Source organism: Balaenoptera physalus (assembly GCF_965194825.1).
Source record: "Balaenoptera physalus genome assembly, chromosome: 4".
Lineage (NCBI taxonomy): Eukaryota > Metazoa > Chordata > Mammalia > Artiodactyla > Balaenopteridae > Balaenoptera > Balaenoptera physalus.
This window is the reverse complement of record NC_138891.1, coordinates 98,346,316-98,368,013: the sequence shown is the minus strand read 5'-3', so window position 1 is coordinate 98,368,013 and position 21,698 is coordinate 98,346,316. Positions and strand designations below refer to the sequence as shown.

The window sequence follows — 21,698 nt, the reverse complement described above, 5'->3', positions numbered from 1 at the left end:
ACATTTCAATATAGTTTATTCCAGAGCATTAAAAAGAATAGCAAACTTTATTCGTTTTATGATCTTTGATCCCCAAGCCTGACAAAAGCACAAACACACAAAACACAAAAATCAAAAAGCAATCCTGAGTAATAAATGCAAATATCCTGAAACATTATTGGCAGATTTCAGCATATTAGAGGACTGAATTGTTGAGGATATTCTGTCTGAACCCAGTTTCTCTTTTCCCCTCCCCAATCACGTAGCAGCCTTGTAGTCCAATCCTACTGTCGTCTTGAGTGCCTAAATCAACCTAGATAATTCTATCCTCGTCACGGCCACTTGTTCAAATAGCCCAAGGCAATCAGCCTCTGGTATTTCCCCTGGCCACAGAGGTGATGCAACTAGCAAGAGGCTCAGTTCTTTCTCTGAGAATCGAAGAGGCCAGTTGTTAAACACTGACTAGCGCGCCACCCGGATTTTGGTCGTCCCTTGCCTTCCGAGGATCTGACTACAAGGATGTTACATAAACAGCGGGCGATTAATAGGTGTTTGAGGCGCGCTGGAAAGAAAACACCCTCTCCGCGGAGCCAGCGGGCCCGGAGGCGGGGCGGGGCGGGGGCGGATCCTCGGACGCTGCGGCCCCGCCCCTCGCGGCGCCGGCGCGGTGGCCCACAAACCTCCGCTCAGGCTCCGGTGCCGGTGGTGGTTCCCGGCAGAGCCATGGCAGGTAAGCAGCGCCGCGGCCCGAGCTTGGGCCGGAGGGAGGCTTCGGGTCCGGCGCCGGCGGGCGGTCTCGCCGGCTCAGCCCCTCGCCTCCGCCTCGTGTCCCCGCCGCGCCCATGGCCTTCCTTGCTCCGGTGGCCGCGGGGCTCGGGGCCCAAGCGTCGAGGCCGGCGGGAGCGGGCGGGGCGGGGAGGGGGAGGCCGCGGAGCACAGCGCGGCGCACGTCGGGGCTTCCGGGCTTCCGGGAGGGCTGGCGGGGCCGCGGGAGCGTCGGGCCTGCGTGCCGGAAGGGCCCGCGCCTTGCGTCCCACTGGGCTTGTGTGAAACGGACAGAGATTCCAGGTGCGTTCCGGGCCCACCTACTCCAGATTCACCTGCGCGGGAAGGGGCGTGGGCAGGTGCTCATTTAAAATGCCACTTCCGCACCCTCCCTGTGGTCTTTCCTGTTTCTCACCGCTGCCCCCGCTCCGCGACCCGAAGACTGTGCACTTTAAGTAATTATTATACTTCTTCAAATGTGAGAGTTTGTCCCGTGGGATTCTTGGAGACTGTTGCTAGGTTTTAGATTGAGTTTTGAACGTGAGTTTTGCAAAGGCACCAACCCTGATTATTTGTAGTTTGAGCCCTGTCAGGTGAAAATGGAGCACCTGTTTTCTTTGATTCGCGCTTTTGTGGTAAGAGGACTGATTAATTTGCTCCACAGTGCGCCCCCCTCACACCCACTGCAGAATGCCCTCTTCTCTTGACAAAAAACAAACAAACAAACAAACAAAAAACCAGGGCAAGTTTTTTCTGCACCTGGACTTTGAGCTTTCAGGTTAGGTATTACATGTTCCTTACACATCCCCATTCTGGATCAGCCCCAGGGATGAGTTTCTAGCTGTGTTTGTTCCCAGGTCTTTGCCTGATTCTTTTACATGAGGCAGTGGAGTGCTCTAGGCTCAAAGTCTGGAGACCGGGATTATTACAGCCTTGGCTCAGCCCATGTCAACAAGTCATTTGATCGCTCTGGACCTCAGTTTCCTGTCCTTTAAAATGGACATAAACTGTTCCTACCAAGGGCTAGTGAGGCTCCCTCAAGATGGTAAGGTTTGTGGAAGTGCTCTCTGTTTTGCATTTCAACCTCCTGGAGCGCAGTGCAAGTTGGTGGCTGAATGAACCCTCAGGATCAGGGTATAGAAGTCCTTTTAGGGACCTTCCAGGTGGCGCAGTGGTTAAGAAAACGCCTGCCAATGCAGGGGACACAGATTCGATCCCTGGTCCAGGAAGATCCCACATGCCACAGAGCAACTAAGCCCGTGCACTACAACTACTGAAGCCCCCTCGCCTAGAGCCTGTGCTCCGCAATCAGAGAAGACCCCGCTCGCTGCAACTAGAGAAAACCTGCGTGCAGCAAAGAAAACCCAACGCAGTCAAACAAACAAACAAAAAAAGGCCTTTTACACAGCTCCCTCTGAGTGTGACTGTATCTTTCAGAAGAGGCTGATCGACTTGAGAGCTGTGGTTCTTGGTGGGGTTGAGGGTGGTGTTGATCTGACTCCCTTGAGGAATGTTTTCAAGTTACATGACCTCAGCCCCACCCACCCAAAAAAAAACAAGGTACTCATTCTGTCTACAGTCCAGATTTTGGCTTCTGGCTGTGCCACTCACTTTGTTGACTGCCTTCATGCAGCTTTCCCTCTGCAAGCCTCTTGTTTCCTCATCTACAAAATACTGTTAATGATACCTCACAGATGCTTCCTTGTGTAAAGGACTTGCCATGTTCCTTCTGCTGTTTCCATGCTGGTCCCTTCACTTAAGATATTTTATCCTTTGTTCCCCTTGGTAAGTCCTTAATTTTTAGATTACAATGTATATTAGTATAGCCAGGGACCTGAAAATGAAAAGTATTTTCATTTTACTGCTGAGGAGATGAAGTGACTAGTATCTCATCCTCAGCCTCAAGGAACTCCCCAGTGGTGGAACTGTCCTGCTTCAGCCCCCCTGTGGAGCGGGTGCTTTGCAGCATGTCGGGCAGTCCCAAGCCTGGTGCAGGACAGCTGCCTTTCTGGGTGTGATGGGCGAGAAAGGAAGCCATCAACAGAACCATGGTGGACTTCATCTTACCCTCCTTCAGAAGCAGAGACAAACCCACCTTCTAAGTTACAGTGGAGACCTTTAGTTGGTCTGTGATGTTTTAGTGACAGCTCAGGCTGTTTGCCCCAAAGTAGTTATCCCAGCTTTTGTTTCCTGTTTGGTTTTCATCCAGTCTTTGAAACTATTCGACAGACTGCATTCCAGGTTAAATTTAGTTCCTCTCAGTATATTTAGGAGAAACCAAGGAATGGAACATCTGAGTTTTCCTACTTTTAGGGTTAACCCTGAGCCAAACAGGCCTTCATCAAAGGCTAGGGTTTGTCGATGTTGCCTCTCTGGGGATGTTTTTACAGTTACAGGAGAGACCCAGAGAGAGAAGTCACTAATCGTGGGATTTCAGACTCCACAGCAGAGGCGGGGTAGGGAAGCGAGGCCAGGCCATTACTGATAATTCCTTAAGTTTTGCAAAGCTTTGTGGGTTACGACATGGCTTGGAACCTTTAGTGTAGCCTTTCGTCAGACCATAAGCAAAAAAACTGTCCATCAGGGTCCAGGCAGGACTCGGAAACCACGCCAGTCACTTGAACAGGAAAAGAATTCATATAGAGGACTATTAACCAGTAAAAGGTGATTACTGTAAGAGCTGAAAGAGAACTGTATAGGAAAAGCAAATGGAGGGTGCGGCTACTACCTCAAGGAAGGAGTAAGCCTGGAGGAGCCGCTGACCTGCTAGCCCCAAGGCTGACAGCAGGTCTGGTTGGCAGAGCTGGCCACATAATTTGTGGGACTCAGTCTCCAATGAAAATGTGGAGCCCCTTGTTCAGATAGCGGGAAAAAACGCTGTTCGGTTTTCCTTCCACAGTGTTTCTCTCAACCTCTCATGGTATTTTTCATTTGCTACTTAATGTTGTGCTCCTTTGGGCGCGGGAATGTTCATGGGGTGAGTGCACACCTGCCCAGGGGCCCTGCCCTGTGACTAGGCACATGTGCAGCCCACTGGTTGCCAGGCTCCCCCTCTACCTGCAGCTGGACCAGTGCAGTGTGTCCCAGCTGGTGACGGGGACGTCGAGACGGGCATGTCCGCTTCCCACGGGCCTGCTGCCCCAACTCACGGTGGAGCAGAGACTTCCAAAGGGGTTTCACCTGCTATGCTGGGAGGTGCTCAGCATCTGGACTGGGGATAGACTGGAGGCCCGAGGTCACATAATAAGGGATAGTTGCGTACTCAGACCCAGTCTTCTTTCTTCAAGCCACGTTCTCACTTGTAAGGCAGAAGCTGGCCCTGCCTGCTTCACTTCAGATTCTTGTGCCTGGAATGGGCTTTGCCCACGGATGTGGCTGTGTCTCAAAGTTGCTCAACCTCAGCGTTATTGACATTTAGGACTGGATAATTCTTTGTTGTCAGGGACTGTCCTATGCATTATGGCATGTTTGGCAGTGTCCCTGACCTCTGCCCACTAGATGCCAGTAGTACCGCATTAGTTGTGACCATCAACAATGTCTCCAGACATTGCCAGATGCCTTGGGGGGCAAAATTACCTTCCACTGAGAAATGCTGCTCTATGTGATTCAGCAGTCAGATCTTCTGACAGCTGTTTTCTTTTATCTTCATCCTCAGCTTTCCGCTTGGCCCTCATCCAGCTTCACGTTTCTCCCGTCAAATCAGATAACCTCACTCGAGCCTGTGGCCTTATCTGGGAGGCGGCAAAGCAGGGAGCCAAGATAGTTTCTCTGCCAGTAAGTATGGAGGCAACCACCCCTTTCTGGGAACTGTTGTCCCAGCAGAATAACGTCCGCTAGCTCTGGTTGTCCTTCCGTGTCCTGGGGTCCAGCAAGGTCCTTTGGGGCCCCAGGATTGTTCCATGTTTGTCTGGAAGATGACCCTAGCCAGAGTCTTTGTGATAGGATGTGCCAGCATGCTTACAGGTTTTTAACTTTAGGTCACTTACTCGGTTCAGAAGCCTAGTAGGCTGAGGGGCTTACCTAACGCTAAAATACTCAGTGCCTCGGATATTTACCTTCTTTCCTTGTGTACTTAAGTCTTTACAGGACCAGGACATTGATTTTAGCACTAAGCTTCCAACATTTAAAAATATTGTTGAAAGTTGTTGAAAACTGAAAATTGTTAGAGACATTTAGGAAGTCTGTGGTATCTTCCGAAGTGTGGTAAGCCAGTAGGACTCTGCATCTGTCTCCTACGTCATCTCTTTTAGAACAGAATCAGCTGAAGATTGCGCCACATTTGTTTGTCAGCAAGTACAGGGTCAGCCCCAGAGAAGGTCCTGCACATGTCAGGACATGCATCTACTCGCAGAGGCCTGCTGGGGTCAGTGGGAGAACTATTCCCGAACACCCCCTACCCCACTCTGGGGAGGAGGCAGCCGTTAGCAAACCCTGGAGAATTTTCAGGGCTAACTTGTTTTTTATTTTAGGCTCCAGGCCATTACAAGTGTGGCCAGTGAGTAGGAATCTTCAACAAGGGAGCTCGAGATCTTAATTTTGCACCATGGGACTCACCTGTACTTGCACCTGATAATGGTCTCTTGTTGGTTTAAGTTGCTAGGGTTAAGAGTCTAAAGGCCAGGAGTGAAAGCACTTGAATTCCCCTCTACCTAACACATGTTTTGTACAAGTTGGTGATCCTCGGCCTTGAGTTTCCTAGCACAGTGCCTGGTGCACAGGCAATCTCAGTAAATGCGAAATGAATGAACTAGAGTCGAAATCTAGTGGTTTTGCTTTTCTTTTATCATAGAGCTGTTGAGACATATTCAGGGGAGTGAGAGATTTTGCAGGATCGGAATGATAGTGCTGGAAGGGAGCTTAGAAATAGATCATTTTATACATGAGGAAACACCTTAACCTCTGTGGCTTTCAAAGCTTCTGTATTTTTAAAAAACACAGGCTTTATTACTTTACATAGTAAATAATATAGTATTGAGACTATGGATTCATCCTAACACCCAGAGTCCTGTGAGTAAGCCCAGTGGTAGTGGGGCCTGGGTGCCCAAGGCTGGGAAGGCGTAGTTCTCCTGCGGACTCAGGGAGAGGCAAGTGCGGCCTTTTGCCAAGGTGACCAGGATCTGGGAGAGCACGCTGACTTGTCTCCTCCAGCCCCACCTGGGCCAGGGGCCGAGTCCTGTCTGTGGCCACAGGCTCTTTAGCCCTGAGGTGTCCATGTTTTTCTTTTCGGCTGTGTTTTACCCCTTTGAGAGCTATGTCTTTTTACAGTAGAACTTTAAAGTGAGTTGGGTGTTTTGGTGTTTTTTTTCCCCTTTTTCTCTTCCAACATTATTCTAGGAATGCTTTAATTCTCCATATGGCACGAAATATTTTCCTGAATATGCAGAGAAAATTCCTGGTGACTCCACACACAAGCTTTCTGAAGTAGCAAAGGAGTGCGGCATATATGTCATTGGAGGTAACTTCCTACGCTCAAGGTATAATGGCCTAAACATTAAAAACATCTGAGTAACATTTGTTGTTACATTTAAACCATGGAATACAAATTAGCTATCAAAAAGAATGAGGTAGATCTGTATTTAGGAATGCGGAAGGATCTTCGAGACACACTGTTCAGTGGAAAAAGAGCAAGTTTAATATGAAATGAGCAGGTACTTCCATACAGATTAATGCCCCACACAAAAGAAGGTTGTATGTTTTTATATGTATTTATGTATGTAAGACATAGTAAATACTGTAGAAGGACACACACCAAACTGATGATGATTTTCTCTGGAGAAGGAGTTGGAAGTACAGGGGCAGGTGGAAAGGTGGAAAGAGAAACCATATCTGAATGTCTTTCATTAATACAGTGTTAAGATTTTTTTTTTTTCCCCATAAAGAGGCTGCATACATCAAAGCTAGCTTAGAGTATTAGGCTTAGTGAAGTAAGTCAGACAGAGAAAGACAAATACTGAATGCTATCATTACATGTGGAATCTAAAAAAAGAAAACAAAGGAATGTATATAACAAAATGGAAATAGACTCACAGAGAGAACAAACTAGTGGTTACCAGTGGGGAGAGGGAAGGGGGGGAGCGGGAATATAAGGATGGAGGATTATGAGATACAAACTACTATGTATAAAATAAATAAGCAACAAGGATATATTGTGCAGCACAGATAAATAGAGCCATTATTTTGTAATAACTTTAAATGGAGTAAAATCTAAAAAAATACATTGAATCACAATGTTGTACACCTGAAACTAGTATAATATTGTAAATCAACTGTACTTCAATTTTAAAAAAGTAGCTTTATTTATGTGGTTTTGTTTAAATAAAGTGTTCTATTTGTTTAAATAAAAATACAATAAAACTCTGTTTAATATAGCAAACAAAATTATTTCTGTATTATCATATAGTAAGAATTAGAAATGAATAAGAGGTGGAGAAAAGGCAAAGCAAGAAGAGATAGAACTGCAGGAAGCATATTCAGTGATGGTAAGACTGGCTTACAGTCCCACCTCAAGACCTTTTTGGATACAGTTATGTTGCAAGACCTGGTGAATTTAAGTTGAGCAACAGTGAATTCCCCGTGTTGCACCAATGCTTCAGATTAAGTGTTGCTCAAGATCAAAGCCGAATTCAGAAACAGTTTGGTTAATTTTGAAACTTTTCTTTGGCATCTAACCTAATTATATTTCACCTACACTCTGAAGTTGGTCTCTGAAAAATCATATTCAAGAAGAAAAAAGCATGATTAAATAACCCGTAGAAGATAGTAAAGGTTATTGTTGGACCCAAGAAGACAGTAAACTTTATCAAGCCTTTGTCCTGTTATCACAAAAGAATGGTTTATTCAGAGTATTTTCTGTGTCTGTGTGTTTATCCTCTCAATGAAAGGTTCCATTCCTGAAGAGGATGCTGGGAAATTATATAATACCTGTGCCGTGTTTGGGCCTGATGGAACTTTACTGGTAAAGCACAGAAAGGTAGGTAGAGAATGTGGCAAGTCTCAATGCCTCTTGAGAATTCCCTTTGAAGTTCCCAGTAACTCTCATCATATGGTACACACATCAGGCATTTGATTAGTTGGCACAGGTGTCTATTCTTGGCTGTTGGCATTTTGATATAAATTGTAGACTCAGCCTATCAATTTCAGCCAAGGAAAAACCTACAGGAATTTTGATTAGGATGGTATTGAACATATAGTGATCACTCTGGGGAGAGCTGACATCTTTGCAGTAGAAGTGCATGCATATACATTTAGGATTGTTAAGTCTTCTTGGTAAGTTGATTCTTTTATCATTATATGTCTCTTTTTTTTTCCTTGTAGTACTCTTTGTCTTGAAATTTAGCTCTGATATTACTGTAGCCACTCCAGCCTTCTTATACTTACTGCTTGTATGGTACATCTTTTTCTAATCTTTTATTTTCGGTCTATATGTCTCTTTATATTTAAAATGCTTCTCTTGCAGACAGCATGTTGTTGGGTCTTGCTTTTTTTTCATTCTGACAATCTTTGCCTTTTAACTGGAGTGATTACTCTATTTATATTTAATGTAGTTATTGATATGGTTGGATTTTAAGCATATAGACATTTAATTATTTTTTCCCTTTGTTCCTCTTTCCTGCATTCTTTTGGGTTGAATAGTAGTTTCCTTTTTTTCCCTAAGTTGTTGCCCTGTGACAATATACACACTTATATTGTCACAGTCTACTTAGTTAATAATATATTCCTTCATGTGAAATTTAAGAACCTTGCAGTCATATAGGTCCTTTCTTTATGGTATGGTTTTCATACATATTGCATTTATATACATTATGAATCCCACAAAACACTAATTTTTAATTTAAGTAGTCATGTGTATTTTAAAGAAATTAAGAGAGAAATATTTGGTGTTTACCCAAATACTTACCATTTCTGGTATTTTTACTTTCTTCCTGAAGATCTTAGTTCTGTCTGGTATGTGTATCTTCAAACAAAAAGACCTCCTTTAGCATTTTTGTAGTGAGGATCTGCTAGCTATGAATTATCTTAGGTTTTATTTATGAATATACCTTTACTTTGCTTTTATTCTTTTTTTTTAAAATATTTATTTATTTGGCTGCGTCGGGTCGTAGTTGCGGCACATGGGATCTTCACTGCGGCATCTTTTGTTGTGGCGCGCGGGCTTCTCTCTAGTTGTGGCGTGCAGGCTCTAGAGTGCACGGGGCTTAGTTGCCCCACGGCATGTGGGATTTTATTTCCCCGACCAGGGGTCAACCCCGCGTCCCCTGCATTGGAAGGTGGATTCTTAACAACTGGACCACCAGGGAAGTCCTGCCTTTTTTCTTTTTTTTTTTTTTTTAAACTTTTATTTATTTATTTTTGGCTGTGTTGGGTCTTCGTTGCTGCGCGCAGGCTTTCTCCAGTTGCAGTGAGCGGGGGCTGCTCCTCACTGTGGTGCGCAGGCCTCTCATTGCAGTGGCCTCCCTTGTGGAGCATGGGCTCTAGGCACGCGGGCTTCAGTAGTTGTGGCACGTGGCCTCAGTAGTTGTGGCACACGGGCTCAGTAGTTGTGGCTCACGGGCTCCAGAGTGCAGGCTCAGTAGTTGTGGCGCACGGGCTTAGTTGCTCTGCGGCATGTGGGATCTTCCCGGACCAGAGCTCGAACCCATGTCCCCTGCTTTGGCAGGTGGATTCCCAACCACTGCGCCACCAGGGAAGTCCCCGCCTTTATTCTTAAAAAAAGATTTTTGGTGGAATAGAATTCTGGGTTGACAGTTTTCTTTTTTTCCTCAGAAGTTTGAGAGATGTTATTATTCAGTTATCTTCTAGCCTCTTTTTTTACCCCCGATATGAAGTTAGTGGTAATTTGTATTGTTCTTCTGCATGCAATTCATGTTTTTCTCTACCTGCCTTCAAGGTCTTTTCATAATCTTTAGTTCTCACTATTTTGACTCCTATATTCCTAGATATGGTTTTCTTTGTATTTGTCCTGCTTTGTGTTTCTTGAATCTGTAAAATTTAAGTCTTTCACTGTATTTGGGAAACTTGGGGGCATTATTTTGTTAAATATTTTTCTGTCCCATTGTCTTCTTTTTTTTTTTTTTTTTTAATTAATTAATTAATTAATTTATTTTTGGCTGTGTTGGGTCTTCGTTTCTGTGCGAGGGCTTTCTCTAGTTGTGGCAAGCGGGGGCCACTCTTCATCACGGTGCGCGGACCTCTCACTGTCGCGGCTTCTTTTGCTGTGGAGCACAGGCTCCAGATGCACAGGCTCAGTAGTCGTGGTGCACAGGCTTCGTTGCTCCGTGGCATGTGGGATCTTCCTAGACCAGGGCTCGAACCCGTGTTCCCCTGCATTAGCAGGCAGATTCTCAACCACTGCACCACCAGGGAAGCCCCCATTCTCCTCTTAATGGGACTCCAGTTTTGATACTGTTCACCAAACCAGGTCACCAAGGCTCTGTTTTTTATTTTTGTTTTTCAACGCTTTATCTCTGTCTTCTTCAGATTGGGCATTTTCCATTGACCCTCTTCAGATTCACTGAGTCTTTCTTCTTTAATCTCCACTCTCCTGTAAATCAATCCAGTGAAATTTTTTAAAATTTCAGATGTTGAATTTTTCAGTTCTAAAATTTTCATTTCATTCTTTTTCATAGTTTTTATTCCCTACTGTATTTCCTGTTCGTTTATGCATTAAGAGCTTGTTTTTCTTTACTCTCTTGAGCATAGTTTCAATGGCTGCTTTAAAGTCTTTGATAATTATCACATCTGGGTCTTACTGGGGTCTGCTCCATTGCTGCTTTTTCTTTAAGACTTTGGGTCATATCTTTGTGTATCTAGTAATTTGGATTGTATATTGGATTGTATGTTGTTGAGATTCTAACTTCTATTACATTCCCCTGAAAAGTGTTGAATTTTTTATTTTAGCAAGTAGTTAATTTGGGCATACTCAAACACCAAACTCTTTTTCCTTTGTGAAGTGGGTAGCAACTTCAGCTGCTCTGTTCTACTGTAAAGTTGTTTAGCTTTAGCTGGGCTGCTTGGAGTCTGCCCCACACATCTTTAGTTCATTAGTTAGTCTAGTCAGAGATTTGGACAGATTTTATATGTAAAATTTAGGGCTGTTCTTTGGCTTTCTCCTTTTCAGTATTTCCCCCTCACTTTCCACCTGCCATGGAACTCTGTTCTCTGCTTCCTCAGCTGGTGTGATTGTGGGTAGTTGTCACCACCAGTCCTAGCAACAGCTGGGGCCTTGCTTCCAACTAAAAGCTGTAAACAAATGGGAAACTCACACAACACTAGTCCCTTCTTCCAAGTGTTGACTTCTCTTCGCTTTCTGCCTGATTTTGATTATTCTCAAGTGCTTTTAAGTAGTTGTTTTTTATTTTGTCCAGAGTTCATAGTTATCTGTGAGAAAGCTGGTCTGATAGGAGCCACTCTGCCATTAGTGGAAGAGGGCCCAGCATTGAGCTATGTTTTTGTTTTTTTAAGTTAAGTATTTCTTTTTAATTAATTAATTAATTAATTTTTTGGCCGTGTTGGGTCTTAGTTGCTGTGCAGTCTTTCTCTAGTTGTGGAGCGCGGGGCCTACTCTTTGTTGCGGTGCGCAGGCTTCTCATTGCGGTGGCTCCTCTTGTTGCGGAGCACGGGCTCTAGGTGTGTGGGTTTCATTAGTTGTGGCATGCGGGCTCAGTAGTTGTGGCCCATGGGCTTAGTTGCTCTGCAGCACCTGGGATCTTCCTGGACCAGGGCTCAAACCCGTGTCCCCTGCATTGGCAGGTGGCTTCTTAACCACTGAGCCACCAGGGAAGTCCCAGCATTGAGCTATTAACCCAACTCTTTAAAGTGCTTGTTTTCAGAATTGAGTTTTCCAGTCCATGAATATGATATATATCTCTCTCTCCATTTACTTAGTCTTTCTTTAATTTCTCTCAAATTTTTTTAATAGTTTTTTGGGTATAGTCTTGTATATCATTTACTAGATTTATTCCTAATTGGTATTTCTTGATGCCCTTTCATTTTCTGTTTCTTGCTAGTGTACAGAAGTAGAACTAATTTTTAAAATATTGACCTTGTATGTAGTACCCTTGCTTAAACTCATTCATTCTAATAATTCATCTGTATATTTCCTTTGACATTTCTTAGGTATACAATTATATCATCTGAGAATAATGGCTTTTAATTTTTTCCTTCTAATCTTTATCCTTTTTATTCCTTTCCTTTGCCTTGTTGCTTTGGTTAGGACCTCTGGTACAGTGTTGAATAGCAGGTGTACTTACCTTGTTCCTGATCTCAATAGGAGAAGGGTTTTAATGTTTCACCATTAAATATGATGTTTCCTTAGATTTTTTTTTGCAGATACTCTTTATCAGATTAAGGAGGTTCCCTTCCTAGAAGGGAACCTGTTCTGTTTTTTAAATAAGAATGGATGGAGAAGTTTACCAAATGCTCATTATGCACCTCTTAGGATGATCATGACTTTTCCCCTTTATTTTGTTCATGTGGTAAATCACATTGATTGATTTTTTAGTGTTAAATCACATTTGCTTTCCTTGAATAAATCCAATTTGGAAGTGATGTGTTTCTTTTTAATATATTGCTGCATTGGGTTTGCAAAATTTTACCTGTTTTTGATTGCTCACCCACTCTCCACCTCTTCTGCCAATGTATCAGTTCGATTCTGATTCTGAGAAGTCTTCACTTAGCATTTACATTGAGTTAAAAAAGCTGCACATTAATTGCTTTCCATAAGAAATCTAGATGTTGATTTGCACACCACTAAGGAAACAAGGGTCATAAAACCTACAGCATCATTTTTCCAGTTCCCTGTGTTAGAAATTATTTTGATATGATGTCAGTCAGCTTGTGGGGTGGGTTGTGGGCAGATTGGGGGTGCTGTTTGTACAGTTGATCTTAGAACACCCCCATTGCTGGCCATGGAAAGATGTTTGTTATTATTGCCATGAACCCTGCAGAAAAGAGGTAACCGAATCCATTATTTGTGATGCAGCTCCATCTGTTTGACATTGATGTTCCTGGGAAAATCACATTTCAAGAATCTAAAACATTGAGTCCTGGTGATAGTTTCTCCACGTTTGATACTCGTACGTACCAGATAAGTTCACCTCTTTTAGCAGTCCCTGTAGAAGAGGATCAGGTAGTCCTGTTTTTCACTTCTCTCCCTTCCCAACCTCTTTACAAAACCTGACTGAAAGGCCAGAAGTGAGAAGGGCAGAGAATGGTCAGAGATCTAGAAAGGGGGTGCTGAATGGAGAACGAAGGGTTTGACATGATATTGTTCTTCCATTTGGTCACAGCCTTTTATTAGTATGATAGCTTCCAGCCTGTACCCATTAGGCCACGATTGAACACCTCCCACTTAGATAAGAAGTATTCAGTTAGAACGAATTTCTCATCTCTGCTTTGCTGTTGTAAGTGATGTTTTCATGAGGTGAAGTCCAGGCAGGAATAAGCTTATATATTTTCTCCATCCATGGGCCCTGCGTGAATGTATTCCCGTCAGTGTTTTGTGATCATTAGATCTTGGAGGCTTTCCCCTGCTGCACCATGAGGCAGGAGCTTAACTTTTTGTTTGTACATTTTCTGTTTGGGAAACAGCTTACTGCAGAGTGGGCCTGGGCATCTGCTACGACATCCGCTTTGCAGAGCTGGCACAAATCTATGCACAGAGAGGTAAGGCAGCACTACAGTTATGTTGTGTAAATGCTTGGAGGTTTAATTTGGGCTGGTCTTTGTGGGTAGAGGGAACCCTTGGTCAGAAAACCTGGAGGAGAGGTCTTAATTTCTCTACCTGCATATGAATTCTCAGACTTCTCCTGCATATGGACAGTATGGTTTTTTGGGGGTTGTAATTTAACATGCCACATAGCTGAGGGAGGAACCATACTCCTAAACTAAACCTCTGCTCTACCCTTTGAGCCCTTCTTGCTACTGTGTTTGGAAAGAGTCACTCGGGGCCCAGTAGAAATGGTCTACGTGCACATGGCTTTCACCACTTACTAGTCCTAGATGTTGGGTAGTTGAAATGTAGTCAGTGACATTTTGGTCCAGAGGAGCGTCCTACCATCCTGGAGAAGCACCAAGTCAGATCAGAAGATTTGGGTTCTGGTTCCAACTCTTCCCCTTAATGGGCACAATACTTTGGGTAAATTACTTTATCTCTGGAGAAATGTGCATCTCCACAGGAACAGTGTGAAGATTAAGGAGAGAGGACTTACAGAATTCCTCATATGGTACTCAGCAAATATTAGCATCCCTACTAGACTGCCAAAGATACTCTGATTCCAGTTTATCTGTCGGTGAAAGCGAAGTGGGTGCAAACAGTTTGACTCCCTGCTCAGCAGAAGGTGGAGGCACAAGGGCTCTGGGTTGGCAGTCTCAGCTGAGTCTTAGCAGTAAGCAGTAGAGCCCCTACTCTGCCCCTCGTTTCCATTTGACAAGCATCACAAAACATGGTCCTTGGCCATGGGAGCTGACCACATGATGCTGAGAGGAATTCGAATGACAGGTTCTCCACTTTTTTAAAGCAAAGTCACATGTTGTGGTTTTGGTTGTCGATACCACTTTTCTTGCGTGTATGTGTTTTGTGTCTGTGTGTCTAGAGGAATTTAGAGCCATACTTAATGCTGCTGACCCTGTCTGACTTGGCTGAATCTTTTTATGCCTGGGGAAGTTTGAGTTTGGTCCCTGCTGGGTAAGGAATAGAGGGAGGGGCTAGTGTGGTTGGGTGTCTACCTGCATCTGCTCTTCTTTGGCCTTTCTCTCCCCAAGGCTGCCAGCTGTTGGTATATCCTGCAGCTTTTAATTTGACCACCGGACCAGCCCACTGGGAGTTGCTTCAGCGAGGCCGGTAAGAAAGCATCTTAAGCATACCTTCAGGCGTCTCAGTGTTTCTTTGTGGAAACATTTCCAGTTTGGTGGAAGCACCAACCTTCCCCGTATGGAATGCTGCCTCTGACTCAGAATGCCCCGGCATCCAAATGCAGTTCAAAAAGGTGACTCTTTTCATCTTCCAGTCCCAAAGGAGGGCTTCTAGTGTAGGGCACCGTCTCCTCAGAAGCCACAGCACCAGTCTCATGGATTCTGGGGACTGTGATTTTTGAATTTCCAAGAGCATTCACTGCATCAGGTGGGCAGCAATTTCATTTTTCTGTGTTCAGGCATGGATTGGTGTCTCTGATACAGTTGCCAGCAACTTTTACAGAGAATTGGAGACCCATGGAATGTATGTGTCCGAAGCCAAGGAAAAGGCAGGGGTTATTTTAGCCTGACAGCCCTAGGGAGAGACTTGTGGTCTGCACCCCGCGGACCCTGTGCTGCTCAGATTGGGTGTTTATCCTACTCCATCCTCCGTGGTGGCCTGCTAGTCTTGGCACTGTGCCAAGAAACTCGTCATAAGTTCTCGTTCTTCTAACCTCTAAGTCCTGAGCATTGCACAGCTATGTTGTGCGTGTCACAGTTGCTGTTTCCCTAGTCCCCTGAGGCTGAGGAGTGGTGAAGGGCAGATGGCAGAGGTGTGTGTAACATGGAAGGGAACAGGAGTGTGACTGTGTAAAGTGCTCTGCAAAACAAGAAATGCTGGTCAGAGATGACAGTTTTTTTCATTAAAAGATTTTTAAAGTGAGGTGTTCTATACTTACAGAAAAGTGTACTAGTTTTAAGTTTACAGGTTAGTGAGTTTTTACGTATGTATTCACCTATGACCAAGATCAACGTCTCGAACATTTCTAGCGCCTTGCAATGCTCCCTTTTGCTCCTTGCCAGTCAGTACTCCCTTCTCTCCGCCCAGGGGCAGCCGCTATGCTCATGTCTGGAGATGGTGGTAATGTTTATTGGAAGGGGATGTAGAAGTGTCTGGCTGGTTGCATGACGGAAGGCGGGGTAGGGGTACCTGATACCCATGAGGATTAATAAGCGCTGCCTTGCTGAAAGCGAGAGAAGCTTGGGAGAGACTAGGATGGTCTGGCATGAATCTGTTGATTGAGCCCAGAGGGCTCTGGGTCAGGTGGCTTTGGTGCATCCGGCTGCCACCCGAAATTCTTGCCTAATTTGAGACGATGGGGCTGCCACATTGGCATGGAAGTGCCCTGCAGCCCTGCAAGGTGTGTTGTCCCAGAGCAAGGCCAGTCCGCTCTCTTTGGCCACCTTGACTGCATTAACCAGAGAAGCTCTGCTCTTTACATGTTACAGGTTGGCTCAGGCCGGGGTTTCTCGGCTTCGGCAGTACTGACATCGTGGGCTGGATGACTCCTTGGTGTAGGGGCTGCCCTGTGCATTGCAGGGTGTTTAGCAGCACCCCTGGCCTCTACCCACTAGATGCCAATAGCAGTCCCTTAGTCGTGACGGTCAAAAATGTCTCCAGACACTGGCACATGTCCCCTGGTGGGCAAAATTGCTCTAGTTGAGAACTGGCTTATGCAATAAGATCTTTTTTGAAGAGAGGGTTCTGTGGCTTCCACATCTGAGCCAGCCTGTCCTGTCCTAGTTTTTGAAAGAAGGATCTGTACACTTAGGATAAAAAGTCACAGATCTATATAATCACTGTATAATTTACCTCTTTTCTGTCCATTAACTACAGCGCTGTTGATAATCAGGTGTACGTGGCCACGGCATCTCCCGCCCGGGATGACAAAGCCTCCTATGTTGCCTGGGGACACAGCACCGTTGTGAGTCCTTGGTGAGTTGGCTATGCGGGGACAGGCTCACTAGGAGCTCGGGAGATGGCACTTGGGCAAGTGGGCTGTCTGATTCCTGACTGGTCCTGCCCCTCCCTCCACCCCCATCTCCCCACATGCCTGCCAGGTCTCCAGGTCTCTCAGTGAGAGAAGCTTCCACTTGAAAACCATGTGAGAGAGAAACGGTCCTGCTCTCCTGACTGAGTGCTTGGCCTCAGCCCTCTTCTGAGTTTCTAAGTGACTTTTAATGTCAACCAAACTTGGAAACAAGGCAGCAGTCACGGGTGGGTGGTTTTAGTAAAAGAGGCTCCCAAACTCTTGGCTTTTGGTTAAAATTTAGTCTAGGTTACTGGTCCTAGGGCAGGAATGAGTTGCAGGTTGAGGATTTTGCTCCCTGCATAATGATGAGAGGAGAGTGGAGGATGGGATGAATTAAGGGGAGCTGTGAACTTGTCCTCTGTGAGAGGGAAAAGCATTTTATTACTTAGTGAAACCAGCATGGAAGTCTGCCCAGATACATATACAGTCCTATGTTAATAGACATATCTTACTGGCATTTGTATAGTTTACATAGTAGTTTCACACACATTATCTCAACGTGAACTCTCAGGGACTTATCTTTATTTAGCCCAGTTTATAGATGGTAGACTTGAAGTTTACAGGATAAAGTGGCTAGAACTGGTGTTTGGATCCAAGACTTTTGAATTCAGAACTGAGATTTATTCCATACTACTTCTCATATGTCTGTATGATTACAGACACACAAGCACACACACACAGATATGTTTTTCTACAATTTCAGGATAAATATACCAGTAACAAGGCTGCAAAGGCTTAAATGTCACTGTGGGGTTCCTAAAGTTTCTCTCTGCTGACTTTACAGGACCCACAGATTAAAGTGTGTGGTGGGGAAGGCCTTGGAAGATGTGACCAGCGAGAGAGTCCCAGTGAGCCTCTTGCACACTAGGATTTGGGAGGCATTGAAAGATTGGAAGGATTGAGTTGGCTTCAGAATTTTCTTAAACTTGACTCAAATTCCTCTGCAGATGTTAGTGATCAGCTTCCTGACCTTTTGGGCAGCTCTGCTCCCCAGCTGGTTCTCCTAACGAACTCTGTTACTGATCAAGCTGGCTGCTCTGACACAAAGTAGTTGTATAAGATTTACCTTTATTTCTTCCTTTTCAGAATTCCCCCCATTCGGTTTGGGAGCCCTCTGGCTTATATCAGCGTTGGAATAGGTGCCTGGGGTTAACATGGAGATCTTTGAATGCCAGGGCAAATGGGGAAGAAACAGAAGAGACTAGAAAAGGATTCAGTTAAATGGCATTAATGATGGTGTTTGTAGCTCATTGTGCCAAAAATTTGTGGCCATCTGGTAGATGGAACCAATTATTATGTCAGTTTGTTTGTTGTATCAGATTACTTTGTTTTGTGCTTTGGAGAAATTTCATTTCACAGATATGTTTTTGAAGCTCTGTTTTGGGCCAAGAGCCTCAGCACTGGAAAGAGTTTTCCAAATCAGCTTTTCCTCAGATTTATGGAGTGTTGCTGTTTCCAGTATGGGGTTCCTGCCAGGCCATGGTTCTACCACTTCTACCCAGGCCCCATAGGTTGAAACCTTTCCCTCGAAACCTGAAAGCCATTAACATAGGGATCCAGGGATCACAGGCATGAGACCAGAGATCCAGGCAGATCTGGGCCCTGCCCAGGGCCAGCCTCACCATCCGCATGGTTGGGTAGCAGCCTTGGGAGGTGTGAAGAAACAGAGCGAGACTACCCTGGTAAAGGGGTCTTGAATGTACTCACGAGGGGACAGATGGAGCTTCCTGTTGGTTATAGGTGTCTCTATTCCCAGATGTTTACATCTGTCGACAGAAATAATAAATAATCTATAATAGGAATAGAAAAGAGTTTTATTCAAGCCAAACTGAGGGCTGTAGCCTTTGAGACAGCCTCTCAGATAGCTCTGAGGAACTGTTCTGAAGAAGCATGGTTTGCTGCACAGTTTTATATCTTGTCAGAACAAGGAATGTCAAACACAACAGGTGTACATTCCTTCAAGATTTCAAAAAAAAAAAAAAAAGATCAGCATGTATACAGCAAGTGGTATGGCCTTGGTGCTTGGGAAGGGAGCCTTACATAGAAAGAGTATTAGCATTGATGTCTCAGGAAGGGAGGCATTTATTTCCATCTTCAGAACGAACATTCTTTACTTCTGGACCCTTTTCTTTAATGGTTAAAGCAGATGTACAATGTATGTGTGATAGGCCACAAGACAGGCTGTTCTAGTTAGCATAAAGTTTAAGTTAAATGATGTATACGCCAGAATGACTTCCCCATACCTCATTATGTGAAAATTTCTTCCATCACATCTTAGAATAATTACCATTCCCTAGCAGTTTGCAGGTTACAAAATATACTCCATAATTTTCTCACCAAGTCCTCACAGAGCTCATATTTCCACTTTATAGATTAGGAAATGGAGATTCCAGATGACTTGCCACAAGGCCACACAGCTACTTCAATGGTAGAACAGGAATTTATGCCCCTACCTTCTTGTTTTAAATCTCAGATTCCTTCCCCTTTGGCCTGTGAGATGGGGAGGAAAAACAGAGACCTTGAATGTCAGCAAACATCAGAGAATCCACTCATTCTTCCCCTGAATCTTTTTCAGGGGGGAGGTCCTCGTCAAAGCTGGCACTGAAGAAATGATCGTGTATTCAGACATAGGTAAGGTTAGCTCTGGCACAGTTTAGGTCTCTGGTGTCCCCATTCTCTGAGGCCAGATTCCATAGCTGTGAAACCCTGTCACCTGGAGGGGCTCCTTTATGCCCCACCCTCCTCATTTATCCTTGGTTCTCTGGCCAAGCCCCGGGGCTGTATCTCAGCCTGAGTTTTCTTGGTTTGGTTTGAAATGACTACAGGGGCAGTGCCAGGCTGTCTGTGCCTCCAGACGAGGCCTGTGAGCAAATTACTTGCTGAGGCTCTGGTTGTTTTTATAGTGTTTGGGGAAGAAATTCCCGTCGGTCGGTAAGGAATTACATCTTACTAATACTGCACTTTTCTGTTTTTGCAGATCTGAAGAAGTTGGCTGAAATACGCCAGCAAATCCCCATTTTTAGCCAGAAGCGATCAGACCTCTATGCAGTGGAGGCGAAAAAGCCCTAATGTTTATGTTTCCAACGTGTCATGAAACAGGAAGATATGTTTCTACAACATAATCAACTCCCTTCTGAATTCTTTAATGGAGATTCTTTTTGTTTTTTTTTTTTTAACTTCAGCCTTTTCCCTTCCTGGATAGGAAGCTCTGTTGAGATGGTGGAGCACCAACTGATGCTGGTATTCTCCACACCGTATTAAATAGTCAAAAAGGACTCAGGCTGGTGGAGACGAGCAGAAGGCAAGGGGATGGCTGTAAGTCTTCCATGTTCAAGTTATCTCAAAGCAGTTAGTAAAAGTATCAGATCTTGGTATCCCTGATGGTTGATTCACCAGATACGAATATATCTGTGTCATGAACCTCTTATCTGATTGTTGGAGCTGGAATCCATCATGTAGAAAACTTGTTCTTTGAGCAGTACCTTAAAGTTACATTTTTGGTCTGTGAGTAGCTATGGAAAGCAAGGTGATGGATCCTTGGTGTTTGCTAGAGATGGCAGCACCTTTCCTAGCAGCCTTTGGGCTCTTCAAATTCAGGAAGGAGCAAACTATTTAAGATCCCCTTAGTTTTAGGGGAAACATTGTTTCAATAATGAGCCCCCCTGGGAGAATGGCAGTAGCATAATTTGGTCAAGGCAACTAAAGTGTGAGTCTCTGCAAAAGATTTTCTTGATAGGGGTGAGTGTCTCTTTTTCTTTTTGCTGTTCTCCCTAGGAACACTTTTAGCTTGATAAAGGTAAGTTTTTAGCCTAGTGGTTTTCTGAATCCTTTTACGTAATTAAAAATTAAGAATTCCATTGAGCTTTATGTATGTTATAGCTATTGGTGGGTTGGTAAATGTTTGATGACCAGCAAGCAGTCTGAGAAAAAGTCGATTTTGCAGTAGCATTTGCCAGTTTCCATGGTGTACTTACTGCCAAATTGAAGCTATCAGTGTAACACCTCTAAACACAAAGCTGGGAATAGATGTGTTCGATTGGCTCTTGTGAGCTGGTGCAATTCTACTCTAGCACACCACTGTTTACATATATATAGATATTTGCCATACTGGAAAATAAAATTTTAAAACAAAAGAATACACAAACATGCATCCCATTATCTATAAGAATGATGGCATTATCATGTGCGGTTTAACCAGCACTGTATATGCCAAAGTGTTCTACAGTGAAAAAGGCAAATGACTTTTTAAAAATAAGTGTACAATTTGGCAAAATTTGACATGTATATACATGAAACCACTTCAATCAAGATAATGAATATACCCACCACCCCTAAAAGCTTCTTTGTGCTATTTTATAATCTCTCTGGCTACTGCTCACATCCTCAGTCAATCACTCATCAGCTTTGTCACTATAGATTAGTTTGAATTTTCCAAAATTACCCAAAAGTGGAATCATACTATAGTTTTTTGTGTCTTCTTTCACTCACCATGATTACTTGGAGATTCATCCATGTGTGTGCTTCAGTAATTCATTCCTTTTTTATTGTATGGATGTACTGTAATTTATCCATTCACCTGTCGATAGACATTAGAATTGTTTCCAGTTTTGGGCTATTACAAATAAAACTGCTAGCTACATTTTGTACAAGTTGTTCATTTCTCTTGAGTAATGTCTAGGAGTGGAATGGTGGGGTCTTACGTGTATCTCACTGCCAGTGCCATTTTACTTAGCAGTCTGTCAGAGTCCTAGGTGCTCCCCATCCTCATCAGCACTTGGTATGATGAGCTGTTTAAATTTTAACGATTTTAATATGCATGTAATGTTATTTCATTATAGCTTTAATTTATATTTTCCTAATGACTAAGGATGCTGAAGCATCTTTTCATGTGCTCTTTTGCTGTCTGTATATCCTCTTTGGTGAAGTGTCTGTTCGTATCTTTTTCCCCTATTTTTATGGGGTTATTTATCCTCTTATTGATTAGTAAGCGGTCTTTATATACTCTAGATAAAAGTTCTTTGTTAGGTTTTAATTTTTACAAATATATTCTCTAAGTTTGAGGAAAAAAAGTCTTCATTTTCTTAAAAGTATTGTTTAAAAAGTAAAAGTTTTAAATTTTCATGAAGGCCAGTTAATTGCTTTGTTTTTTATAGTTTGTCATGAATTTAGGTCTATGACCCATTTTATTTT

The 21,698-nt window shown here is 43.8% G+C and overlaps 1 protein-coding gene across 2 annotated transcripts; it reads left to right on the top strand.

Moving 5' to 3' along the window:
* Positions 1–375: 375 nt before the first annotated feature.
* Positions 376–21,147, top strand: NIT2 (nitrilase family member 2). Of its 2 annotated transcripts, XM_082460529.1 has the most exons (10): positions 376–709; positions 4,400–4,518; positions 6,079–6,199; positions 7,626–7,714; positions 12,725–12,818; positions 13,333–13,407; positions 14,506–14,584; positions 16,313–16,411; positions 19,084–19,139; positions 19,486–21,147. In XM_082460529.1, exons 1-10 carry the CDS (start codon positions 499–501, stop codon positions 19,575–19,577), a joined length of 1,035 nt encoding a protein of 344 aa, XP_082316655.1. In that variant the 5' UTR covers positions 376–498; the 3' UTR covers positions 19,578–21,147. The 2 variants fall into 2 exon arrangements, with proteins under 2 accessions (XP_082316655.1, XP_082316656.1); XM_082460530.1 differs by lacking the exon at positions 19,486–21,147 and having other exon boundaries at positions 18,982–19,093.
* The last annotated feature ends 551 nt before the right edge of the window (positions 21,148–21,698 follow it).